The 27,674-nt window shown below is 44.7% G+C and overlaps 1 protein-coding gene across 9 annotated transcripts in view; it reads left to right on the top strand.

The window, feature by feature from the left end:
* The window catches only part of HAO2 (hydroxyacid oxidase 2), a 667,133-nt gene that overhangs the window by 318,282 nt on the left and 321,177 nt on the right, over positions 1 to 27,674 (top strand). For all 9 annotated transcript variants that reach the window (XM_069635747.1, XM_069635741.1, XM_069635749.1 and 6 more), the window contains one exon: positions 8,701 to 8,854. In XM_069635747.1, the coding sequence (XP_069491848.1) occupies positions 8,724 to 8,854 (131 nt within the window). In that variant the 5' untranslated portion in view covers positions 8,701 to 8,723. The remainder of the gene's footprint in view (positions 1 to 8,700; positions 8,855 to 27,674) is intronic.

Here is a 27,674-nt window from a genome sequence, read left to right as displayed (position 1 = left end):
CCAATGCTGCATTGTGGGTTGTGGCGATCCCCGCGTCATTTCAATCAGTCTCCGCAGTCCGGCCAGGCATTATGGGGGCAAATTGCAGAGAAGTGAAATGGGCTTCACCGTTGGCAAACCTTCCCCAATGCAAATGGCCTATTTGCACATGGTCTTATCTTGCACGTGACGCCTTGGGACAGTGCACGCTATCCAGGCAAGTGTCATTCCTTCAGAATCACCTTGCATGTCCTATGTATGCACGCTGTGCAGTCTCATTGCACACTGCAATGCATAACACCATGTAGACAGAACTGTTTAATTATAAAGTTATTCCTGTTTTCTGAATCCTACAAATGAACTGTCCCTGTAAAGAGTCTCTATCTATCTCTCTGGATGGGCAAGATAACCCAAGGGTGTGCTATTATTACGCCTGTCTAGGGTGAGAGATAGTCAAGAGTCTGACCCTATCCTCTCTCACTACTTTCCTGCATCTTAAAAGTAACGATGCAATGCAACCAGGTGTGAAATTATCCCAGTACATCATACACTATTGCCACATGGCCACTATGCCCCATACAGAATAATTATTTTATTTATTGTGCATTTATAATATGCCAATACAGCAAATTGTGTTTCAAGGTGCCACAAGACAAAAAGGGGGGAACAGGGGTGAAGTATAACAAAACACAGTCCTAGTAGCTCTTGTGTCATTCGGACCATGCAAGTGCACTAATAAGAAGGCAGGGAAGTGGGGGCAGGTCAGAGTGGAATGCGATAAGGCTAAGGTGGGAAGGGAAGTGCAGATCAGAGTGGAGAGCGCACAAGTGCTGGGGGAGGAGGAGAGGGGAAAGAGGGCCCCTGGGCTATGCAAGTGCTAAGGGGAGGCCGGGTGGACAAGTGCCAGGAGAGTGCAGGGAATGAAGGTCCACATGCTAAGTGCAAGGAGGGGGTGGACCAGGCTCAGAAGCGGTGCAGCCCTCCCTCCAGGCTAGTACAGGGGCGGGGAACCCGGAAGGGCATATGCAGAATGAGGAGTTAGGGGAGACCGAGGTGATGGGGTAGACTGGGTGAGGAGGGCCTGGTACCCTTTAGGACTCCGAAGGAACCTGGATGCACAAGGGAGTGCTTGAGGGGTAGGCGGGAAGGAGCCAGTGGCAAAGGAGTGATTGCAAATATCAGCCAAAGCTGGAGAAGGAGGCAAAGACGTCCTTGATAGTTCTGAGGAGCCGGGGAGCACCTGTTTCGAGGAGAATTTCATAGAGAGGACTTGTCTGGAGACCTTATCCGGTGCTATGGTGTGAAAGAGGCGAGGAAGGAGGGAGGGAGAGGGTGGCCAGGGGAGGCCTGATAGCAGGTTGAGGGAGAAGGGAGGGGGTGTAGAGGAGAGTGAGGACAGGATGTGCTGAGTTTTGGCTTTGAATTGAGAGGCCAGTGCCGTGCAGAAGGTCAGGGATGGCAAAAGGAGAAGTGGAGAGTGCAGGGGGATTGGCAGTTTCCTTGCAGATTTTGAACATTTCAGCCGTGTTGGTGGCCTCAGAGATGCAGTCTTGAAGATGGTCCTTCTTCTTCGGGCAGATGGAGAGTCTGTATTGCCTTTGGAGCAGGCAGTGGGCCAGTCTGTCAGAGGATGTACTCAAAGCCTGCCAGTTCCGGCTCAGGCCTCTGCACTTGCCTGTCAGAGAGGCTAGGTCAGAATCATACCAGGTGTTGGACTTGGTGGTAGGTTATATGCGGATCCTCATGAAGGGGCAGGAATGTCTGAGAGTGTTGGAGATGGAGAGGTGAAGGTTTGCAACGGCTGTGTCAGAGTGAGAGTCAGTGGCCAGAGTGGAAGGGGGAATGAAAGTGGCGGGCAGAGACTTAGCCAGGGACCCAAGAGATCCAGGTGAGAGGACAGGTGCATGATCAGACCAGGAGAGAGGTTATAGGAGAGGGTCAGAGATGGGGATGTCTGCTGAGATGAGACCATCCAAGGTGTGTCGGGCTGAGTGCGTCGGACCAGAGGGCATAATAGTGAGGAAAAAGAGAGTTCCAGAGGTTGTGGAAGAGACCAGAGGCCATGTCAAGAGAGTCTAGGTGAATTCTGAAGTCGCTGAGGAAGAGAAGCTTGGGGGTGCAGGCCAGAAGAGAAGAGGTGCCATCTGACCACTCCGAAAGGAATAGGGAGAACCGGACAAGGGGCCTATAGATGGTGGCAAAAGTCAGCAAGAGGATTGGAGAGACACCAAGCCTGCAGACGAGGCTGTCGAAGGAAGAGTAGGTCTGAGTGGGTATGATAGTAGAAGGAACCCATTCAGGGAAGATTGTGGCCCCTCGGCCCCAGCCCGGTTAGGCCTGGGCTTAAAGAGGATCTTGTATCCCTCTGGGAGGAGTGTGTCAAAGACAGGGAAAGGCCTAGCAGTGAACCACATCTCGTGAGACGAAGTCTTCAAGGAGGTGACAGATGTCAGATGAGTGTTTAACCAGAGTGAAGCTGGTTGCCACCTTTTGAAGGTCTTCTGATGAGGGGTACAGGAATAAGGCATGCCTGCCATGGTGGCGAAGGGCCCAGAGGGGTGGCAGAAGGAGGAGTGGCAGCAGAAGTGAGGGATTTGATGAGAGGCGGAAGATACCTATCAGGAAGGAGGAGGTTGGGCTAAAGGTCCTTCTTGAGGATGGGAATTACGCCAAGAGTACCTCCCATCAGGCTCCACCTATAATGGGCGAAGAAGAGAAAGGGGAAGAGACCGAAACCATATGAGGAATCCAAAGGTCCGGAGAGGGAACGACAGAGGATGTCAGTGACAGTCTGCCTGGAAGAAGCAATGCAATAGGTGTCAGCGATGGGTTGGTCTGGATCGGGAGACAAGGAGATATTTCTCGAACTTTTTCCTTCCACACTTAGGAAGAGTAGATAGGATAGGTGATAGAGTAGCAGTTAGGAGTAGATGGGGAGATGGTAAGCACCATGAAGGGGGGGGGGGGGGAGGGGAGAGAAAGAGAGAGAGAGAGAGAGAGAGGAGAGAGAGAGAGAGAGAGAGAGAGAGAGAGAGAGAGAGAGAGAGAGAGAGAGAGAGAGAGGAGAGAGAGAGAGGAGGAGAGAGAGAGAGAGAGAGGAGAGAGAGAGAGAGAGAGAGAGAGAGAGAGAGAGAGAGAGAGAGAGAGAGAGAGAGAGAGAGAGAGAGAGAGAGAGAGAGAGAGAGAGAGAGAGAGAGAGAGAGAGAGAGAGAGAGAGAGAGAGAGAGAGAGAGAGAGAGAGAGAGAGAGAGAGAGAGAGAGAGAGAGAGAGAGAGAGAGAGAGAGAAGAGAGAGAGAGAGAGAGAGAGAGAGAGAGAGAGAGAGAGGAGAGAGAGAGAAGAGAGAGAGAGAGAGAGAGAGAGAAAAAAATACCTCACCAGGCGTCCTAGCAGCAAGACAGGGGCAGACAAGTCAGGTGCATGGGAGTGAAGTCAGACCAGTGAAGAGAGTCCTGCGGCTGGTGGAGAGCATGCTCGCCAGAGAGGTCAAGAGACTTGATCCTTTGCCGAGCCTCCGGGTGAGTCCACCCTGGGAGAGCGAGAGAGTTGAGGCCAGAGGTCACATGCCAATCGCAGTGCACGCAGTTCTATCTTCCGAGCCAACCAGGATACCTTAATACTGTAAATGGTCTGTCACCAAGCTCAGTGTCTCAATCTGTGTTTGAATACAATCACTGTGTTACAGAGTAACAGCACAGGGTTTTCCTTGTTGTGGTATCTCAGCCTGGATGTAATAGTTATTGTCAGAAATATGCTCAAATCCCACCCCTTCTCCAGGTTTCCAAAGGAGGAACATTGGTACATACTCTCAGGGACACACCATCCGGGGCAAATCTACATCTAACACCATCTAGGGGCCCCACGTGTAACCAAATTTACCAATTGCGTATATGGGCCGCTGCACCAGCCTTCATCCCTTGTATCATAGCGGTCCACATAGCTGATCCAGTACTCGTGTGTGCCTCAATCCAACGTAGCAGCTGGCCATCCTCTCAATGAACGCGTCCAAAAGCCTCTCCGGTCTCCCGCCACACAGCGCTGTCAATAGCCGACCTGGCACAATGAGATCAGTGCTACCCGCCGTCTTTCAAGCATGCGTCCCACTGCCTTCACCAACGTAGCCTACCGCAGCTCTACTCTGCCTTTAAGATCACAATGTGTTGGTCGGGGTAGGAGGGGGAGATCAGGCGCCACCACCTACTTTGATCTAGGCACCACAGGGGCCTTTACTCTGCTGCCGCACTTGTACCGTTCCACTCCTCCTCCTAGCAGGTCACGTACCTCAGCCCACTGTCCCCCATCTTGTGTTCCTGCGTCTGTTTGCCAGGTCTATTCTGGCACTTCCAGGTTTTGGAGCACCATAAAAGTTACAAAATATGCTGTAGTAACTGTCAGGATAAGATCACCGGTGACATTAGGATACCGCACACCATTTAAAGGATCAAAGGACGGATTGTATCCAGAAGTGCACGCCGCCTCCGCTGACCCCCATCTTCCCATTACTAATGGCCAGAGAGGCAGAGTAACACAAAATTAAAGGAAAGGTAAATTGTTCATTTGGGCAGAACATTAACTTTTATAGAACTGGGGCTGTCATTTGTGCAGCTGAGGGATTATAGTGCCTCGGTTTTCCAGTCCTCTGTGAGCATTAGTTAAGGTCATGGGTAAATGTAGGGACTTAAGGGTTCAGCCAGTTCTCGTAGACTATGGTCGCCCTTCCAGAATCTGCACACCTGGCTTGAAGTACCGACCGTCTAGTGTTCGTGGGGGGGAGTTCCACAATTGTGCAGCTTTGACAGAGAAGCTGTTCCCTCCAGTTGTAGTCATTTTGAATGGGGGGGAAAGCTAGGCAGTTTCATGCAGGCTGCTCTCATGGGTCTTAATGTAGTTCTTCATTTGAACCTTTCAGTGAGGTAGCTAGGTGCTAGGTTATTAAGGCCTATAAATGTAAGGGAAGTAGTTTTAAGTTTACTTCTGTCAGTTGTGGGTAACCAGTTGGATTGCTTGCTGAATGTTGTGATATTTCTCTTTTCGAGATTCCTAGTGCCGCTCTAAGGGCATTATTTTGTAGAATTTGGATTTTCTGCATGATGTATTTATTAGCACCTAGATAGAGAGCATTGCAATAATCCAGTTTGGATAACACGAGTGCTTGTGCCAGCGTGGTGCAACTGTTTGAGGACAGGTAAGGTTTAGCTGATCGGATTAGCTTACAAGTGTAGGCTGTGGAAGAAGCCATATCGTTCACTTGTTTTTGTTAAAGTTAGGCTAGAGTCGAGGTAAAAACCTAGTGTTCTTACCTTCTTAGCCACTTTAATGATGTGGCCATCAATGATGAAGGATGAGTAGTCTTGACTAAGTTTCCTGATGTTGTGTGTAGTCCCCAGTATGATGAGTCTCGTTTTGTCATAATTCAGGCATTAGACCACGACGTGCCATCCATGCCCGGATGATGAGGTATATCTTGTTCACCAAGGACAAATCCTGTTTATAATCCCCAGAAAGATGAGAATCTGGGTGTCATCTGCATAGTAAGTGTAGGTGACGCCCAGATAGTCTAAATCATCAAACAGGGTCTTAGTAAAAATGTTATACGTGGTGGGAGACGCACACGATCCCAGGGGCACGCCGCATGTGATCGGCGCAGGGTCAGCAGCTGCCGAAGTAGAGAAGACCCTCATTGTTCTCTCGCTTAAGAATTAATTAATCCATGCCATGGCTTGTGTCAAAAAGTGTCCTGCTGATTCTAGATGTTTGCAGAGCACTCTGTGATCCACCAGGTCAAATGCTGATGAGAGATCCAGAAGGAGGAGCAAGGCAGTTTTCCTTGGTCTCTCAGCTCATCGACCTGGGCTTTGAGATCGATAAGTGCTGTTTCAGTACTGTGTTGCGGTCTGAAACCTGACTACCTAGTACCTAGGAATTGGTGCAGCTCCAGGAATTTTTGGACATGTAGGTAGGCCACTTTATCTAGGATCTTTAGTAAAAAGGACACTGTAGTGATCGGCCTGTAATTTGTTGGTATCGCCGGATCCAGTGTTTGCTTCTTAAGGAAGGGAAGGACCAACGATTCCTTAAAGTTTCTGGGTGTAGTGCCTGAGGTGAATGAGGAGTTGATTCATTTCGTGATGACCGGGGCTAGGTCTCTGGCCGCGTCTTTTATTATTTGAGCCGGGCAGTTGTCACCTCGGCAGTTTGAATGTTTCAAAGATAGGATTATTTTTTCTACCTCCAGTATGGAAACTTTAGTAAAGTTAAATCTTTGTTCAGGTTTGGCGTTGGTAGGTGAGTTATTAGATTGGCTAGTTGCCGAGGGAATATTTAGTTTTTTCTTGTCCATTTTGAATTGGAGTGTGGCAATTTTATCACTAAGGGACTTCTGAATGTTAGAACACCATGTTTTTTTTTTTGTCACAGTTATCAGGTGCTGGGATGTCTCTAGCTCTTTCAATATTGTAAAGAGCTCCTTAGTTCCTGATTTAGCTTGTGCTATTCTGTTGTCATAACTTTCCTTTTTGGCACGTTTTATTTCAAGTTTGTATTTTGTGGAGATGCTGATAAGGGTGGCTTTATTGGTCTCTAGTGGTAGTAGCCTCCAGGCAGATTTGCACTTGCGTTTTTCTATCCTTAGTGATTTTAGGTGAGGGGTAAACCAGGCATTTTGGTGTGTTCTAGGTTTGCTGTTTCTCATTTTTAGTGGGGAGATGGTGTCCAGGGCATTGGCCATGACAGTATTACATTTGTTGACTAGAGATAAGGGATCTAATGTGTCTGGCAGTGAGTTTAAAGTTGGAAGGATTAGTGGTAATAGCCTGTCTGTTGTTATATTTTATTTGTTTCTTGTTAGCGTAGGTGGTGGTAGAGTATTATTTTGAGGTTGGAGGATTTTAGCGTTTACTGAGAAAGCTATAACCACTTGTGGGCAGGCGGAGGTGATGGTTGTGTTGCAATTGTGGTCCGCCACCCAATCGAGTGTGCGGCCCTTTCTCATGGGTCGGCTGTGTCACTCTTTGGGTGAAGCCGAGCTCTGATAGGACATTGGCAATGTTAGTGGCTTGTACGTCTTTGTGATCATTGAAAGCCTAGGTTCAAATCTCCTAATAAGAGGGCTTGTGATGAGTTTCTTTAGATCATCTGAGACGATGGTGGATATGTCCTCCTCAAAGGTACCAATGGGTCCTGGTGGTCGATAGATGAGGTCTAAGTTGATAATTTGTGAGCTTGACCATTAGGGACTCACATGATTCTGTATGCCTAGGTGCTTCTATACATATAGAGAGATTAGTTTTGGCGATGAGGGCTAGGCCTCCTCCGCGGGAATTAGTTCTATCTTCTCTGAAGATGGTGTAGTTGGTCGGCACTGCAAGCATCAGGGCTGGGCCAGCCGCTTGATGTAGCCAAGTCTCTGTAATGGCTAGGAAATCATAGTTGCCTGTTTGAATAATGTCGTCAATTTCAGTAGCATGAGCTATTTATGACCTGGTATTAATAAGTGTTCCTATGATGGTAGGGCTGTCTGTGGGCAGTATGGGTTTGGCAGGTCTATTCGGTTTGGCTAGCTTATTATGGTTAGTGGGGTCACTTGGTGAGGAGCGATTTTTGGTTATGTCCTTTTGAAGACTTCTAATATAGGTACATCCAGTAATGTGCCTGGCTAATGGTTTATATATTTTTGGTAGTCTTGTGCGCAGTTTGGAGTTCCTTTGTATGAGGCCACAAGGAATATTGGTTATAGTAGGGTTAGGATACAGTATCTTTCCTAGAGTTGGCATGTCCAGTCCAGTAATGCAGTTATGATTTTTAGAGGTCATGTCTTGGGAGGGTGGGCTCGCAAGGGTCATCATAGGCCTAAGAGCAGTCAAGTACGGTAGGATGACAAACATTATAAAGTGGTATTTTATGAGTAATTCAGGAAGTGGTCAGCAGTGCTAGGGTTAATACATTGTGCAGGTTGCGCTAAACAGAAGCGTATATATTGCATTTGGTAGTAAACTAAGTTACTTACAGTCTTACAGTACAGTTTGAGAATCTCCACACACACACACACTCTCTCTCGCTCTCTCGCTCTCTCTCTCTCTCTCTCTCTCTCTCTCTCTCTCTCAGCATGTGTGTTTATATTGGCTAAGGAATTCTTATAATTAATGATGGGGAAGGAGATTTAATGATATGAGATCCTTGGTGGAGAAGATCACACCCACATCTCCTGCAGATGCTCACTTCCCAGGTGTGTGTGTGTGTTAATCGATGATGCACCAATGCTTTGGCCATGACGCCTGCCTCAAAGCATGTGCACCTCTTGCAACCCCAGACTACTGGGCGTATTGTGAACAAAGCATGCATGTGCAGGCCATGTTGAATGACAGGGAGACATAGTGGCAAAACCTTATATCGCATCTTTCAACCTTGCACTTGGGATATTTATCGGGCCAAAATGTGTTTGCGAAACAGCCGTTTTGGGTGAGTAAAAAGACCACTTTGCCCAAATGTCACCTACAATCAGTGACAGAAACTCCCTCTGGACCGGCCCCTACATCTAGAGGGCATTTTATTTCCCTTGAATATTTTGCCTGGACAGTTAGAGCGTACCCATCCCTATAGTTGACAATGAACAGTTTGAAGCAACCAGATGTGCCCCTTGCTTACCCGTCCTGCTCCTTGCTCACCCGTCCTGCTCCTTGCTCACCCGTCCTGCTACTTGCTCACTCTTCTCTTGTCTTTACAGGTGTCCACGTGCAGCATTCTGCGATGTCTTTGATATGCCTGTCCGATTTCGAAGCCTACGCCAAGGACCACCTCCCAAAGGCCACCTGGGAGTACTATGCTGCAGGAGCAGACGACTGCTGCACGCGGGATGACAACCTCCTGGCCTTCAAGAGGTATTGAGCATGCTTTCAGATGGGCTTAAAACCCAAGAATGAGCTGGGCATTAAGCCAAAGGAAGGCACTAAAGGAATACCAGGGTTTGGTCGAAAACACTGTAGGTGAAATGCAGGTGGGGAAGGCAGGCTTGCTTTAAGTTTCACTTCAAGATGTGACACAGGAAAGAGAAATAAAAATACATAACAACGTATGCAATGACCACTGCATCAGCCAGAGGCTTCCCTTCACTGCCCCCAATGTAGGGATCTGCAACCTCTGGTTCGACAGATGTGTCGAACTACAACTCCCATCTGCTCAAAACACATGGCGAGTCTGCATAGCTTAGTGCAAGTTGCAGACCCCTGCCCTAATGTATGCATGCACAGCCACGCCTCCACGTCTAACCCTTAGAAGGAAGGCACGTCTTTTAGTCCTCTGTTGCTTTATGGCACCCCTTTAACAACATAGATACATTTGATCTTAATCATTTAACACTTTAAGACTCTGCCTTCCCCAATGTACAGAAAAACTGTGACTAAAGGAGATTTTCATACCTTGACACTCCGCATCAGTGACGGTTTGGATCATACTGGAACAAAAAATAGTTCTCGGGACCCCAAAAAACGTCCCGCTTTGCAAATGGGGCTACTGCTCTAATCTGTTGCTTGCCTCAGCGTCTTCAACTTTGTGATGCACACCCTTCACAACCTCCCCTGATCCTCTTCCACCTCTGCCTACCATCACCACGCTGGATGGCCCCACCCATGGTCTTGCCCCTCCACGACCCTTCTCACTGCATCTCCCTTTACTCTCCTTCCCAAACTCTCTTCTCCTTGTCTCTTCTCAAACTATCAGTCCCCACTTCCCCTGTGCTTCCTTGCACCTTTGCTCCTTTCCCTCATCTTGCCCCACTCCCCTGGAATGACCTTCCCCGACCTTAAAATCTATCTCTTCAGTGGAACTCTTCAAATCGTGGCTCAAACTTCACCGCGTAGTGATGGAAGGAGCCCCCCCTCCCCAAACCCTTCCTTTACAGACCCTCTGCCTAGCCCCCCTCCCCTATATTCTGCCCTCAGGAACCACCCTAAACATGTGAACACTGCTTCAATGGTGGCCCCATCTCACAGTGTGACCCAGCTAAGACCATAAGTGCCCTCAACAAAGGGGGCTGGTGCACACAGACATCAGATCAGATTAGCTGGAACTGATGTTGTAAAAACATTCCTATTGTAATACATAGGTTTTTCTCTTTCAAGACAGCGCAGGAACTTTATTTATTTTTTGCATTTTTAAAGCGCTCACATAGCCCGCGGGCATCGAGGCGCTGTTATGGGAAGTATTGTTTTTTTAGACACGTAATTGTATTTATTTTTTTTGTGTGTATCTTAGTTGCGTATTTATAATGCGCTTAAATACCCAGAGGTTGCTAAGCGCGGACCCGGGGATCGAACCTGTTTTGCTTCGTTTCGTCTTGCTTCCAAGGCGAACACGTTGCTGCTGAGCTATCCTCCCGGGGCAAGATAAACATTTCCTCTGGCAATGTCTGCTCTAAGTGTCCTTCCATGCTAGACATCTGAAATGACTAACAAAGGAAGCCTCTTTGCAACATTTCATGTTAGGTTTTGCTTGTTTACATTAGTTAAATTTAGTTTTGATCTAGCTAACAAAGTTCCCATGACTGTCATTAAGGAGTTGTCCCAAGCTTCCACAATACACATGGAATTGTTACATTGTAGTGCAGGCTGTGCAAGCATCCACCACACACACAATATGGGTACTGAGCTTTGAGTTTTAGGAATGTGCACACAATGAATAACTCTGAGTCCAAATAACCAAACCAACTCAGGAAGATGGCAAAGATACTGTTTTATTATCAATTATCTAAAACAGGGAGATTACAACAAACATCAATGGACGTTCGCTCAGTCTCTCTCGATCTTTTCATAAAACATACATTTATACTAAAAATACATCACAGGTAACGTCATACTACGTGGCAAATAATGAAAAACCTACTAGGGATTGTAATTGGCGTAAGGGGAACATCTAAGTACACATTACATAGGGACTGGGATTGTGATTGGCTGCCCGCTGTCAGGTGGACAATATATGCCTACCTCTAAAACATGTCATCTTCAAAATCATTAAATACACTGTTTTCAATTGGTCTTCAAACTATAAGGTCCTTCGTTATACAGAATTCTACAATTGGTTGGCACGCTTGTGCCATGTCTGGAACATTTGGCTGAATTAGCAGCACGTAAGCCCAGACCCAGATGCAAGGAGGTGCGCCTGACTCTACCGCCTCACCCAATTAGCCCATCGCCCATGCCTTCTGCCATGAAGATTGTCTTTGAACTTGGCCTTGAAAAGTATCCTTGTCTCTGGGAATACACGGGAGTGCAGGAACTCACTATCGTTGTTCTAGGACTCCAAGTTCAACTCTATTTTCATCCTTGGCTCACGTGACAGGAGACCACAATTTGCTCAAATTTGCAGGTTTTTAAATATCTTACATGAATAAAACTTGGCACCTTTGGTGTTTTTCTTTGCACCTTAACAAGAGATGATTCATCCTTCGCAAATTCACTGCTTTCAAGAATAGATAACCGACCTTGGCTGATTCAGCTTTGATACCAGGCCAGACAGCCTAACCATGCAAATGGACTTAGGTATGTATATAGGAATTGCACTGTCCACCTCAGTTAGTGCTTGCAGTAGATAATAGTTCATTGATAACACTGGAGAATGACATAGGGTCAATCTTGACCAAAAGAGACACGATAGTTCATCATAATTATGAAAGCAAATGAAGCCCAATCTCGCCCAACCATTTTATTCAACACAGTTTAGGAGATATATAGGCCCAATCTTAGCCGACATGTGTTTCAGTCTGGTTGGACCTCATCAGTAGGGTGGAGCTGTGCCTCTCTAAGTCTGCAGCTCCCCGATTTCAGCTTATTCTTGCTGCGACAAAATCCTGACCTTTTCTCTTCATGGGTCCTGGCTTACTAAATTCATACCACCGATGTCCAGCTCCTGGACATTGGTGGCTCTACTTGTATCTATCACTACATACAGCCGGCTTTTATGATGACTTAATCTACCTTGCGTATCACCATCTGCACAATTATTGAACGGTTGATTCTCTGCAGCACTTCGTCCATGTGTAATCTTCTTTTTCATATTTGAGTTCTCTCGATTCTTTACTTCATTATTCGTTTTTCATTGGATCCATGCATCTTCTTCAGCCAGTATCTCGAGACATCAAACATGTCTTTTCTGACGTCACTAGCTCCTCTCTTCGCTCTTTTTCATATTCCTTCAGGGAGTTCCTCCCTCAGAGATTGTCGTCCCTTTGGGGTTACACTCGATAGAGTTGTCTCAATGGGTATCTTCTTTTGAATATAATGTGCGGTATTGGCACAGCTGCTGGTGGTGTCAAACATGGCACAATCTCACACTTCCAAAATATAGGAGGCAGGGGAGGTGGATCTCCTGCAGAGGCCTTTAACTGCTCCTCTACAGTACATTTCAACAGATGAGAACTGATGAAAAGTAAACACTCAAAGAAGAACTTCACACTGGGAACCGTGGTGTCAACATTTCAAAGGCCTCCCTGGCTGATGTATTGGCCCTTGTTCTTTGCAGATTACAACTTCCTCATCAAGGGCTGTTTGGGACCTAATTCAAGATTGATAAATATATAAAAAATACTCTTGTTCAGAGGAGAATTGCCTAGCATTTCGTTGCTGGACCGCCCCTGGGCAGGACAAAGATTGATATGCAGGGATATTTCTTCTTTGAAAGGGACAGTAAGCTAAAGAATTGTTTGAGACTCTCCCGGGGGCATCCATCCAAGAACAGGTCAATGGGCTCTGTTTGTGCTGGTTGAGAGACTCCCAGACCCCTTTGTTTTGCATATTAAGTATCTTTGGGTCTCACCCTACGTTACCAGGGGAATCCAGACGTGGACCCCTTGCTCATCGTTCTCAGAGAGGCACAGCTCCACCTCACTGATGATGCCCAACAAGGCTGAAGCACTTGTATGGGGTTTCTGTTGTTACTCTTGTTCAGAGGCGAATTGCCATAGCATTTCGGTGCTGGACTGCCCCTGGGCAGGGCAAAGACTGATATACAGGGAAGTTTCTTCTCTGTGAAAGGGACAGTGAGCTAAAGAATTGGTTGTGACTCCCCTGGGGGCCATCCACCCAAGAACAGGTCAATGGGCTGTGTTTGTGCTGGTTGAGAGACTCCCAGAACCCCCTTTGTTTTGATAAACGTATATACTGAACACTGAAATGTATATATTACATAATGTGAGACAGGCATGGTATCATGAGAGATGACACAGACAACAGATATATATTTCTAAACCAACCTTTATTAATGATCCGGATGGTGTAGCGCCCAACTAACCCTAGGCTATGGTGGGATTTCCCTTCCTAAAGAAATCTTAGGTACGTCAGTGTCTACAAGTTCAGATCAAAAGACTGTCTGTGTCAAAACCTATGCTTCTCCTCTTAACTACAACAACAGTTGGGGGAAATGTTCTCGACCAAATATAAGTGTTCAACTACAATGCAGTTCCAGCGTATTTTCGTTTCAAAGTGGTTTGATCGCATTCTGAAGCTACCGCCTGTAGATTCACAGGTATAACATTTCACATCAAAATAGGGTCTTGGGTTTCCCTTCCGCAAGTTCAAATATAACGAGTTAGTACAATACAGTGATCTTGGGACTCGCTTCCCCACGATAAACACTGTCCAGTTCTTTGGTACTCCGGGTTCCCTTCCCCAAGACTGACACTGAGCAGTTGACTTGTTTCCTCTGTTTACAAGCAAATACACGGTTCACTTGATTCGTCCTTTGGTTTGCTTCACCAAAGACACACACCTCTTTGCTGCTTTTCCAATATTTAGTGGTTTCTGGTCTAGACGCGGTTGTCGGACCACACGATCCACCCATCACAGGTCACGGAACCATAGGTTTCCCCAAAGGTCATTGTTCAGTGATATTCAAGACAACTCTTCAATGTCCTTATATGTCTTGCCCATTATTCTTAAAGTGTTTTTTCTGGAAGTGTGTTACTTGATACGCTTGATTGTCCCAGAATGTTTGTGTAGTCTTTAGCATTTTATAGTGTGATCAAGTAACAACTTTATTTTCCTTCAATTCTTCATAATTGCAGCATTTACTTGGTTTCACTCAAACGACGACTTTCCTATCGCCCAATATTCAGCAAATGCAATGTTGCATTTATTTGTCAGGATTACACCTTTCATTCAATTCAGTTTTCCATAAATGCTGTTTTGAGTTGTGCAGACTTGAATAGCACTTTCATTGAGCGCACTATTTAATAAATGTAGTTTTGAGTTGTGCAGACTTGTTTAGCGCTTTTAATCTAGTTTGATATTCAATAAATGCAGTTTAAGTAGTGCAGGCTTTATTAGCACATACAGTTCGGTACTTAGTAAATGCAGTTTTAAGTTGTAGGTTTTGTAAATAACAACTTTCATTTAGTTCGGTATTCAAAAAGTGCTATTTTGCATTTCTTCTGTGGACTGTAACCATTTCCATGGTGCCTTGGAGCGCTCTGGCATTCCTAGTGTCTCCCGACACTAACCAGGTGTCTGCCCCTCTGTTCGGTGGCTTCTCCCCAAGCGGGAAAACCAGCTCGCCAGTTTGCCGGGTGCTCCACTCTGCACATGCCGGCCTTCGTGCCTGGTTCCACCTCTGCTCCCTGGCAGCTCCTGCTGTACACCTTCCTTCAGAGGGGTTCCCATTCGTGGAGTCACCTCGGCAAGATTCTCAGGATCTCCGTTGGCATTTCGGCTTCTCAATTCTCAGCACAGCAACTCCTCGGTTCTCTGTTCCTTCTGCAACTTTAACTCTCAGGTGCTTCTGATTTCCACCTTGTATACTGTTCTCTACTACTAACAGGATGCAGGTGTAACAAGGTATACTCAATTGCCTGACCCTGCTTAAGCCTATTTGTGTGACATGACTGATCTTTATTACTACATGCCATGTTCTTTGTCCCAGTACCAGAGTGGTGTACTACTCCTAGTTGTTTCCTCTTCTTCCCAGTACTTAAAGGGATAATACAAGGGAAGATGGGATGAGATTGGCAATAGCCCATAAAGGTTAAGGGATGTGATGGTAGGTCACTATCAGGAAAGAGGGGATACCATGTCTCGGCTTCAGGCACCCTCTCTCCAATGCCCAAAGACCCGCAACTCAGGTGATCCTCCCTCGCTTGTCCACCCCCAGGGTTGGGATCCAAAAGCGATGGCCCCGCCCTGGCCACCTGAACAGAAGATCCCCGGGAGTAGATGTGAGAGTACCTTCAGATTTCTCTCAATACTGAGATGGATACATTCCATATTGAAATGTACACACTGTACAATGAGATACATACATTCTATACTGAGAGATGTATATACTGTATATTGAGATGCATGCATTATATGTTGAAATAGACAAACTGCATCCTGAGTTGCATATATTGTGTACTGAGAAGTGTATACTGTGCCTTGAGAAGCATGCATTATATATTGAAAAAGACACACTGTGTGCTGAGATGCATTCATTCTATACTGAGAGGTATATACTGTATATTGAGATGCATGCATTATATGTTGAATTATTTTATTATTGTTTATTTATTTATACTGCGCCATAGCCCGCAGAATGATTTATTAGAACAGGGTGGTTTTCAGATTGTTTCTGAATAGAGTGTAGCTCTTTTCTGATCGCGTTGATGCAGGTAGTTTATTCCAGTTACTTGCAGCTCTTCCTGATCCTCAAGCTCCTTTTGGCATGAGGAATAGTTAAGAGGTGTGTGGCACTTGAGCGCAAGCCCCTGTTTGGAGCGTATTTCCTTAAGGTCTGCTTCAAGTAGTGTGGAGCCTTTCCGTAGAGGCATTTATGAGTGACAGCCATCGTCTTGAATTTGATTCATTTTTCTATCGGCAACCAATGCTGCTCCCTTCTATAGTGTGAAATATGTACCTTCCTAGTTACGTTGTGAATTATTTTAATGGCATCATTTTGGATTGTCTGCAACCTTTGGATGTCCTTTTTACTCCCTTCACATAGTAAGACATTACAGTAGTCCAGCCGGGGCATGATTAGAGCTCAAACTAATGTTTCGCAATTTTTGCGTGACACCAAAAGATTAATCTGTCTCTGGACTTTAAGGTAGTAATGTGTGTGCTTTTGTCACATAGTTGACATGTGCGTCCGCATTTAGGGTGGCCTCGAATATAGTGCCTAAGGTTTTTACCTTTTCAACCACCTTGATGGTACAGGAGTCTATCGAGAAGTTTGTATAGGTTTGGTCCAGCTCTTTTCTGTCCTGACTAGATCCAAATACCATGAGCTCTGTCTTAGAGCTATTTAAACCCATTCAGCTTTCAGTCATCCACTCCTGGATAATGGAATATATGTGATTAAGAGTTGTTGTGTCTTTCGCATGGTCACCACTAAGGTCCATGACCAGTTGAAAATCATTGGTGTAGTTAGTGAAATGGAAGCCCATCCTCTCCAGTTTGTCGCATAGGAGTCTTATGTAGATGTTAAACAAAATAGGGGAAATACAGGCCCCCTGTGATACCCCATATTTGATGGCAATAGGGTCTGAGCACTCCATACCCCAACATATCTTGGATGTTCTTTCACACAAGAACAAACCAATCCATTCCATGGCCTGGCTTGCACATTTTCCGACGTCAGCCAGTGTTTCCAGTAACCCGACGTGATCAAAAAGATCAAACGCTGCCAAAAGATCCAATAAAATAAGGGGACCCGTTTGACCCTCATCCATGCATCTTAGCATTTGCGTCTGCAGACCTAACAATGCACTCTCTGTACTGTGATTTTTACGGAAGCCAGATTGCTTGCGATAAAACACGAAGGCAGATTCAAAGTGGGTCTGTAGTTGGATAGTAGCTGCCTTATCCAATATCTTTAATAGAAAAGGAGTATTTGTTATTGGCCGTAAGTTAGAAGGGTCCTTAGCACTGTGCTCTGGTTTTTTAACATTAGGACTAACAGCCATCTCCTTTATAGAGATTTGTACGTTCTTATGGAGCAAAGGGGAATTTATGAAACGTGGGAGAAAAGGTGAAAAGATGCTGCTGTGCTTAAGAATAAACTTCGATGGAAGGGGGTCTCCAATACAGGAGGTAGGTCTGATCTTTGCAAGCATAAGCAAGGTATCGCCCGTGGTTATCGCTTGAGAGCTGAAGTTCACCTTTGTATTAGTATTCTCCTTATAGGGTTTCTTTCTCTTGATCTGTAGGTTTCTTGGTCATGTTTTGTGACTTTTTGATTTTGTCACGAGCTAGTACAACCTTTTTTTAAAATGCTTTTTATACAATTTCGCAGTCTTCCCTATTAGGAGTGATGCATTGAGTGACAGCACTAGGTTTTTCACAAGATCTATAGAGCTCATAGAGCTTTTTAGTGTTGTGTCCTGCCTGTTCAATTTGTGAAGCACAGTAGATTCTTTTATCCTCTAGAATCGTTTTCTTGTATTCCCTTTCAATAGTTTTCCATTTTATTCTGTTGTCTTTTTTCCTGTTTTAGGATCTTTATCTCGGGGGGGTAAACCAATTTGCTGTTTAGGTCGATCACTGATGTTTTTTAACTTTAATGGCGCAGATTCTTTGAACAGTTTGGAGATTCGGGATTTGCTAGTCTGTCTGGGGAGTCTGAATCTGAATTTATTCATGATTGTTTGCATACAAACTTCTAAATCTGATTTTATTGAAATTTCAATGTAAGAATTTTTTGGGTGGTTCGCGAAACAGTTTTTTTGGTACAGGCAGTGAGATTGTACATTCCATTTTACAATGGTCTGACCAGATACATGGGTTAGTAGAAAGGTTACATATATTGATGTTTTGAGTTGCAACCCAATCTAAAATGTGGCCTCCGATATTGGTTGTGTTATTGTTATGAACAGTTAATCCTGCATTTGTGAGACGTTGTTCTAGCTCAGTGGCTTCATTATCCTTGCTATCCCCTTGCCAACGGTTTAAATCTCCTAGAAGTATCATTGAGGAGCTTGGGCGGGTTGAGGCATTAAGGAAGGGACTGAGATCTTCGTTAGCTTTAGTGGTGGTCCAGGATGATCTACTGGGGGCAGTGGATAAAGGGGATCCACCGTATTGCTGATGCTAGATCTAGCCAAAGCCTTCGATACAGTGGATCATAAGATCATCCTCAATGAATTGAAAATGTTGGGAGGGCCTCAAAGACAGTGGTGGACTGCTTTGGGTCTTTCATGAAAGATAGGACACAATGGGTGACATTGGGAGGCTTTCTTTCTGGCTAAGGTGTGGTGTCCCACAGAGCTCCGCACTGTCACCTTTGATCTTCAATTTATATAATCATCAGTTACTTAATATTCTGACAAGCCATGGCTAAGTTTCCACTCCTGTGCTGACGATACTCAGATTTATATAGAGACGGCGAACATTGCTGAGGCTTTTGAGAAGATCAACCAATGTATGGAAGAAGTTAAAAGGTGGATGGCCTGTAATCAGTTACAGCTTAATGCAGCGAAAACCGAGGTGATTTTATTTGGACCAGGGAGTAAAATGGTGAGTGAAAGACAAAGCACTCCCCTCTGATCCTGGGCGAGGAATTACAGTTCTCGAGGAAACTCAAAAATCTTGGGTGCTTTTGGCAGGAAAACCTGGGCAGTGAAGCCCAGGTGGGTGCTAAAGTAAAATCAGTGTATTACTCACTATGCATGCTCAGGAATGTGCTCCCATTTGTTGCAACTTAAGATCATGCAGTGGTAGTAGGGGCCCTGACCAATTCCCATCTTGACTATTGTAATAGGCTTTTGGCTGCGATCCCAGCCAACCAGATGATGAGACCTCAGAGGGCCCAGAATGCAGCGATTAGGCTGATTGCCCACCTCAGGGAGTGGGCCCATATTTCATCCCTCCGCAGATCTCTCCTCTGGCTTATGGTGGAAGATTGTGTTCAATTTAAGGTGGCCTGTTTGATGTACAGATGTTTTCATGATCTTGCACCTGAATACCTGAGTGCCAGGGTATGCTGTCATCAGCCAACAAGAGATGTCCGGTCTGGAGAGAAACTGCTGATATGCGTACCCAGGACAACACGGGTTTCCAAAGGTGACAGAAGATGTTCTGTGTTTGGCCCCAAAAAAAATGTGGAACTAGTTACCAGTCGAAATCCGGGCTTGCCCATCGCTCAAGGGTTTCAGAAAACTTTTAAAAATGTTCTTATTCACATGAACTCACATGAACTCACCGAGTGTTAGACCAGTTGTAACACCTGATAGTATTATTGCGAAATATAGTTACCAGCTGCGCCCGAATGCAGTTAAGTCTACTTGGTATGCGTAATAAATAATAAAAATAAAAAAATCGTTAAATGAGGGCACATCGGTAGGTGGCCTATAGATTAGGCACATATTGATGCAGTTGTTTGGAGAGCTTCGCATCCCGAACATTCGATTGCGCATTCAAAGATACCAATTTCCTTTGTAGTAATAATAGCAACTCCACCCCCTTTTCCTTCTGAGCGGTTTTTGTTTATCATTTTGTAGCCATGTGGAGTTTCTAGTTCAATACAGGGGCCACTGCTTTCTTGCAGCCAAGTCTCAGTGAGACATAATATGTCCATCTTATTTTCAAGGATGTAGTTGTGTATGTCCAAAGAATGTTTAGGTAGGGACCTTGTGTTAAGTAGGGGCAATTTTAGATTGTCTGGCATTAGTTTCGCATTAGTGGTGTGTGGTGCTGAGCAAGGGGCTCCTAACTTGTCTTCCGGGATGTTAATAATCGCAATGCTGATTGCTGTAGGAATCGATTTTACAGCAGGCAGTGTGGATCCTTGTAATTCACATACTGCCGAATTAGGCATATTTCCGTGGAGGAAACACATGTAAGAAGGGCAGGGAAACAACAAATGGTGTGTAAAAAACTGGCCTTACCTAGAGCGAGTCGGGTTCCTGGCACCGCTTCACAGAGTACATCCCAGGCCAGCCCAAATGTGTCAGATGAAAATATAGATCCCGCGCTCACAGGGGAATGTAGTTTACAGAACTACAAAATGCCCGAGTGTGAGAGTCAACCTTGCTAAGGTACAAAGTGAATTACAAAGGGGATAATTCCCTCCGAAGTGTCTTACAATTCTAGAAATCAATTCAGATGTTCTAGTCTGGCATGGTAAGCAATTTAAATGCCAAGTTGTAGGAATTAAACAATAGGCATGGTACATTTCTAAACAAGCCTATCAAGGCGCAATAGCCCAGCACAAAGTAGAAAAGGTGTCAGGCAGCAGTCGACAATTCAGACGCACTCTGACAAGCTGAACTGGATGTTTCAAATATTAACCCTATCTTCACACACAAGATTGAAATAGACACCACGTGCTGAGATACATTCATTCTCTACTGAGAGGCATTTACTGTTTGTTTTTATTTATTTATATAGCGCTCCATGCCTTGAGGTATCTGGGCGCTACACGTATTGCAGTTATCAGTTACATATAGTACAGGGAGTGAAAGTTACATTACATTATTTACAATGTTAACACAGTGAAAACAACATTTTTAGACATAAACAATATACACATCAGATAGCAGCATTATACATAGACAATATACATATCACTTTTCATACATACAAGTATTGTAAAATGTTGGCTAGTACTAGTAAAAGGCTGCTAGAGCAAGTCATAGGTCATTAGCAATGAGCCATTTCTTAGTGTTTTTCCTAAAGCTGTAGAAGGACTGGTCAACTCTTAGAGTGGTAGGCAAGGAGTTCCACAGCTTGGCTGCCATGACTGGAAAGCTACTACACCCTGCTTTTTTCAAGGTATATCTAGGGAGAATAAAGAATGTTGGGTTCTAGTGGGACATGTCGAAGAATTTTTGACAAGTTTCTTCATAAGATAAACTGAGGCAGAGTTAGTTAAAGATTATTGTGTGAGGAATGCAACTTTGAACTGGATCCTGTCCTTGACTGACAGCCACTTGTTGTCACATCTAGCCTCTGAGATATGTTGTCTTCTCGGAATATTTAGTGCCATTCTTAGTGCATTATTATGTAAGATAAGGATATATTTGGATGCCTCCTGTCACTCCTCTGGACTCTTTCGCAACCTCCGCAATGCTCTCTCTCTTTCTATTCTTCCCTCTGGTCAGACTCACTCTGCATGCGCCCATCTCCTCTGACCTCCCCCTCTCTAACCCTCTCACCACTCCTCTCTCCTGGAGCAATCACTTTCTCCTTTCCTCCCATCGCTCCCTCTCTATCCCGCAGGCAGCGCACAGAGTATCTATTTCAATATATAATGTATCCTTCTCAATATACAGTCCATACCTCCCAGTATAGAATGTGTGTATCTCAGCACGCAGTGTGTCTATTTCAATATATAATGCATGAATATAAATATACTTATTCACGGTGTGTCACCCTTTCTCAACTCTCATGCTGGACTTCCTTTGCATTCTGTACTAATGGTGGCCCTGAATCATGCTGTTCCCATCGTTATCTTGTATCCTGGCTTGAAACATTATGTGTTACTACTGACTTCTGCAATTGTATTTGCTCTCCCCTCTTGCTTCTCCACTCTTTTTGACTGCTTAATCACCATTCTCACCTCCTCACCCTTTCTCGCTTTTCCTATCTCCTCCCCTTCCTTTCTTCTATATAATTACTCTATCAGAATTGCCCCTGGACCTAGTATGATAGCAATCTCGTCTCTCTCCTCCCCTTAATTGACCCCCCTCCAGCATTGTCTAAAATGTCATCAGTCCTAGTACTATAGTCGCTTATTTTGTTCCTCCCCTCCCTTCCTGCACCCTCTCGCTCACCTTTTCCAGAAAGGTTCTCAGGCCTAGTACGGTAGTCGCCCGTCTGTTTCCATCTCCTTCCCACTCTCCCCCTCCCTTCCTCATCTATGTCTTAGCTCTTGCACTATCTGAAATGTCGTCAGGCCGAGTACGATAGTTAATTTCACATCCTTACTGTTCATGGCCTGTAAGAATGTTGTTGTATTTTCCCTTCATCCCTCTCTTGCCTTGAAGCGCTTTGAAACACATTGTGAATAGGCGCTATATAAATAAACTATCATATCATAGAGTATATACCTCTCAGTATATAATGTATGTATCTCAACACGCAGTGTGTCTATTTCAATATATAAGGCATGCATCTCAATATACAGTAAAATATCCATCTCGCGAGGAATAAACGTAATATTACTGTGAACAAGATACTCCCTCATCTCATTCCTTAATTAAATCCATTGCCTGATAACTCAGACCCAGAGTTACTAGTCACTAGTTACTACCATCACCTTTGCCTTAGATAATATTACACCCCTAAAAATGCGTAAAAGCAAACCAAAACTCACCTTAACTCATGGTTTATCCTTAACCTCAAAACCATACAGACGGAAAAAAGGAAACCAGAAGCCAGATGGAAAAATTGCCCTACAGCCTTTAACAAAGAGAACCTACTGAAAATCACAGCCAAATACAAAACAGAGATCCTGCAAACTAAACGGGATACATACAATGACAGGATGAACAAAGCAAGTCTTAGCACCAGAGAACTATTTGTCATCCTTAGAGAAATGGAATCCCATGTCCCTCCTGCGGACACTTGCACCAAGGACAAATCCTGGTGTACTAATACTCAAAATGCACTATCAAATAAAATCACTCTCCTGCAAAATAAAATAGAAGTGAAGAAACATAACCTTCCCAACACTGTTACCATTCCAAGGATTCAACCGCATCCCAATAAACCTCTCCAGCAATTAAAATGTGCGCAGTTCTCCACCCAAGAAGTGGTAGACATTATAACTTCACTCAAACCTTCCAGATGCCAGGGTGATATCTGTCCGGCCCGATTATTAAAGAAGCCCCTTTCATTACCACTCTCATTAACTCCTCATTTAAATCATGTACTGTCCCTGGCAACCGTAAGGATTCTGGGGTCCGACGTCTCTTAAAGAAACCCACACTTGACCCAAATATCCCAACTAACTATAGACCAATAACTACAGTCCCCTTTCTCTTAAAAATAATGTATAAAGCAGCATACCTCCAGATACAGTCATACATGGAGTGCAATAACCTACTAGGACACATGTAGTCTGGTTTTAGACCCAGGCATGGGACAGAAACTTCCCTGATTGACCTGAAGAACCAACTTGACGATTTTAAGGACAAGGGAAATCTGGCCCTTCTACTCTTATTAGACCTCTCAGACGCCTTTGATCTGGTAGACCACAAAGTGCTTTTTAAGCATCTGTCTACAGCTGCCCATTTCTCTCTGAAGCATCGGCCTGGATCCAATCATTTTTTAATAACCGGTCTATGAGGGTAATCTCACCATCTGCGTCAGTGGATCCCACACCTATCACCTGTGGAGTTTAGCAAGGCTCATGTGTTTCGCCCACCATGTACATCTTCACCAAGCCACTTTTCGATGATCTAGACGATCTGGGTGTCAACTATACTAATTACGCAGATGACACCCATATCCTCATCCCCCTAACTGGTGATTATGACACAGACAGGGCTCTGGTCAATCAAATCTATGTCATCATTCAGGCATGGATGGCCTCCCATGGCCTATGTCTGCATGATGAAAAGACTCAGCTGCTGCTTCTAGGAGCTCTTGCCAATCTTAAACTTAGCACGCAATTCCAGTCTTTCAATATCGACTGCATTGTTATCAAAGTGGCAAATGAGGTCAAAATGCGGGGCTGTTACCCTGACGCAGCCTTAAACATGCATAAGCAAGTCAACACTACGGCCTCAGCAACCGCCTACACTTGCAAGTTGATACATGCATGCAAACCTTTCTTAATGACAGCCAGTTGCATTATGCTATCGAGAGCCTTCATTCTCTCAAAAGGAAATATATCCTTTATAAAATATGTACCAAGGACATCAAGGTTGAGTTGTTCCAGGAGACAGCAGATGTCAGAGGAGTGTTTGACAGCTGAACGACAGATGAGAGTGGCGAGGTGGAGAAGGTTGCCATACTTGAAAGACTTCTGGGGAGGGGTACACATCCGAGGTACTCCCTGCAGAGGTGTAGAATGAACCTGAGGGAGGGCAGATGAGGCAGGAGGAGAGGGAAAGGTAGCTGAGGAGGAGGAAGAGGGCACCAGAGAAGTGACAGAGGGTGGAGGGAATGAAGCCAAAGAAGGGAGAGAAGGGAGAGTGGGAGAGGGAAGAAAATTGATAAGGCGCGGGAAGCATCTATCTAAGAAGAGGAGGTTGGCCTAGGGGCCTTGGACCAAGACGGTGCCATACAAGTAAACATTAATGATGACCTTAGAGGAGTGGAAGGAGACGAGGGCCTCCCACCATGTGCCACCATTAATGGGAGAGGAGAAGTAAGGCGAGAGCACAGAGACCATATGAAGAGTCCATAGGTCTGGTGAAGGAAAAGCCAAGAGGATGTCAGTGAGGGTCTGTCTGGAGGAAGTGCTGGTGTAGGTATCAGTGATGGGAAGGCCTGGGTTGGAGACCAGGATATCCTTTTTGAACGTCTTCCTACCAGACTTATTGAGATGGGAAGGGGAGTCGATAGAGAAACAGTTGGAAAAGATAGGAGAGACAGAGAGCACCATAACTGAAGTTCAGCGGAGGTGGAGAGCGGGGGGGGGGGGGTAAGTGGGCAGTGAGGGAAGACAGGAGGGGGGAATGGAGACACAGGGGGTGCAAGCAGAGGAGACAAAAAAGAGAGCTAAATTGGGAAAGCACAGCAGGTAAAACACGATGGTCACTAGCCGCAGCACAGTTTGAAAATGTGGCAGAGCAGATGAAACGCAGTGGCCACAGGGCACAGCATAGTTCGAAATAGACACACTGCGTCCTGAGATACATACATTCTATACTGGGAGGTATATACTGTATATGGAGATGCTGCATTATATATTGAAATAGACAGACTGCATGCTGAGATACATACATTCTATTTATTTATTACATTTATATAGCGCACCTAACCCTTGGGCATCTGGGCGCTCGAGCTTAAGAAAATGGTTACAGTCTGTTTCAGTTTAGTCTTGTGCATAAAGACATTGGTTACATCCAGTTACTTTCGAGCTTTGTCTTAATCTTGTGCATACGGAATTGGTTATATCCATTTACTTACAATCTTAGTCAAATGCAGAGTACGAATACATAGATGTTACATTCATAAGCTTATTCATCTTGGTCGAACAGCAAGATGTGCGTACAGTGGCAGTTACGTAGTAAAGTGGTTTTCTAGGACCCTAGGTTTGCCTCGTCTGAGGTGGCTAACAAAGGATTCGGAATGGACTAGCAGTAGTTTTTGATATCTTGGTTGAAGAGCCATGTTTTGGGTTTTTTGCGGAATGACCAAAGTGAAGGGTCGATCCTGAGCTCTGAGGGCATGGCATTCCAGTAGTTGGCTGTGATAACCAGAAAGGTAGCGCCACCAGCCTTTTGTCTTTTGTATCTCTGTGTGGTCAGCTGACCCAGATAGGCTGATAGGCTGATCTGGTAGGTCTAGATGGTTGTGCTTTAGTTATTTAATTAGAGAGGTAGCGAGGGGCAGTGTTGGACATGCATTTGTGTGTAAGTGAGAGTATTTTGAATTTGATGGGGTCTCTGACTGGTAGCCAATGGATATTTCTTCTGGTGGTAGTTACGTGAGCTGATTTATGGATGTTGAGTGCCACTCGGCTAGCATTGTTTTGGACAATCTGAAGTTTGGTGGTGATTTTAGCTGAGGAGCCTGCAAAGAGGGCGTTACAGTAATCGATCCTGGAGAGGATGAAGGCTCTGGCAAGTGTGATGCGGTTCTCTACGGTTAGTAAAAGCTTGGATGCAGTAATACGTTTTGCATTGTATGCAGAGGCTGATTTTATGGCGTCGGGTAAGAATTACTGCTGAGTCTAGGTAAACCCCTAGAGTTTTTGACTTCTTTGGCCAATGTGATTTTGTTCCTGTCAATGTCAAAGGATATGCAAGTGGATGGGAGGTTCTTCAACCTGGATGGACTGTGTATTATCAGAATCTCAGTTTTATGTTTGTTTGTTTATTAATATATATACTTAATAGCCATAAACACTGTGTATATACAACAATTAAAACATTACAAAGACAACATAAATATTTCTTTAAAATTCCATTTATACCATGCCTATACCATGCCTACTGGTTGCAACTGGATAAAACAAAATGCATCAATGCTCCTGCATACATTAGATTCCCTACATTATTACATCTTTACATTCTCTCAATTCATGCGGTACGAGGAGATCACAAATCTGAGTAGCTACGTGACATTCTATAATACCAACACACCTCAATAAATTTGAGCAAGGTTGGTTATACCAGCTTTTAGTCAGGGATTGACTATTGCTAAAACGATTAATAGTATCAGTTATTCGTCATAAAATAATTCCATAAAATAATTCAATTTACAAGCAGTCATTTTCATGGGTTTTGTACCTATTGTTAAAAAGATCATTAGTATCTAGCATAATATCAAAGAGTATGCGACATTCCTATCGCAGTTTCAACATTCTATTTCTAGGCAACATCAACATTTTCAAACTCTAAGCCTAGACATCACATGTACAAAATCAGCACGTGGGTCTCGGCATACAACAGTTAAACAAAATTTCACATTTTAAAAACAGTTAAAATATCCACTATACGTAAATATAATAACGCCATGAAATAAATCAAATTACAATCATTGCCATTCATACAATTTTGTCATATATTGGAAAGGTTATTAATATCTAACATATTGTCAAAGGATTTGAGATATTTTAATCGCAGTTCCAACAGGCTATCACGTTGCATCATCAAGTGTTCAAGGGACTCCACTACCTCATTGCCGCATAAGTGGCACATACGCATTGATCTAGGCAGGCCTCCCTGCACACCTTTTGGTTCCAGCGCTTCGCTGTCATTGAACTTCATCAACAAATAATGACAACGTCTTTTTGGGCTTGGCTATGCCATAATGTATTGAGGTTTCAAGACCTGGTCAAACAAGTATTGACAGAAAGCACTGCTGTTCGATTTCATTGCTAGTTCAGTTAAACTGCATTCATGGCCTAGTGCTGACCCACTCTTCTTTAACCAGCCTCTGTTTTATCTTCATTAAGACAGTTCATTTTGAGCCATCCAGGCTTGAATGGCAGAGTAGATGACGTTCAGGGATTTGGCGTCAGCGTCAACGTCGTAATTGCCTGTGATAGGTATGAGTATCTGGGAGTCGTCACCATAGTTTGTCTAGTCGGTCAAAGAGCGGTTTCGTGAATGCGTTGTAAAGCGTGGGGAGGCTCAAGATCCTTGTGGAACTCTGCACATGACTGGGGAAAGGGGTGCTGCCGCTGTCGGGGAGAAGACTGTCATGGATCGATTTTACAGGAATGATTCGATCCAGCTTATGGCATTGTTTGAGAAGTGGGCATCATTGGCTAGGTGGCGGCATAAGATGTTATGAATCAACAAATCAAAGGCTGCCGAGAGGTCCAGTAAGAGGAGGATGGCAAGGTTGCCTCTGTCTCTGAAGGGATCTATTTGGATTTTAAGATCTACCAAGGCTGTTTCGGTGCCATGGCCAGGTCTAAATCCTGATTGGCGAAGGCCAAGAAGATTGTGCTTTTCAAGATAGTTCTGGATTTGTACATAAGCCACGTGATCTAAAATGTGTAATAGAAAGGGCACTGTGGTGATGGGCCTATAGTTGGTTGGCACATTAGGGTCCAGACTGGGTTTTCTTCAATAGGGGAAGTACCCACTCTTCCTTCAGGTTTTCCGTTACTTTGCTG

This window comes from Ambystoma mexicanum, chromosome 7p (genome assembly GCF_040938575.1).
Source record: "Ambystoma mexicanum isolate Mex_15411 chromosome 7p, UKY_AmexF1_1, whole genome shotgun sequence".
Lineage (NCBI taxonomy): Eukaryota > Metazoa > Chordata > Amphibia > Caudata > Ambystomatidae > Ambystoma > Ambystoma mexicanum.
This window is presented reverse-complemented; position numbering and strand designations above follow the sequence as displayed.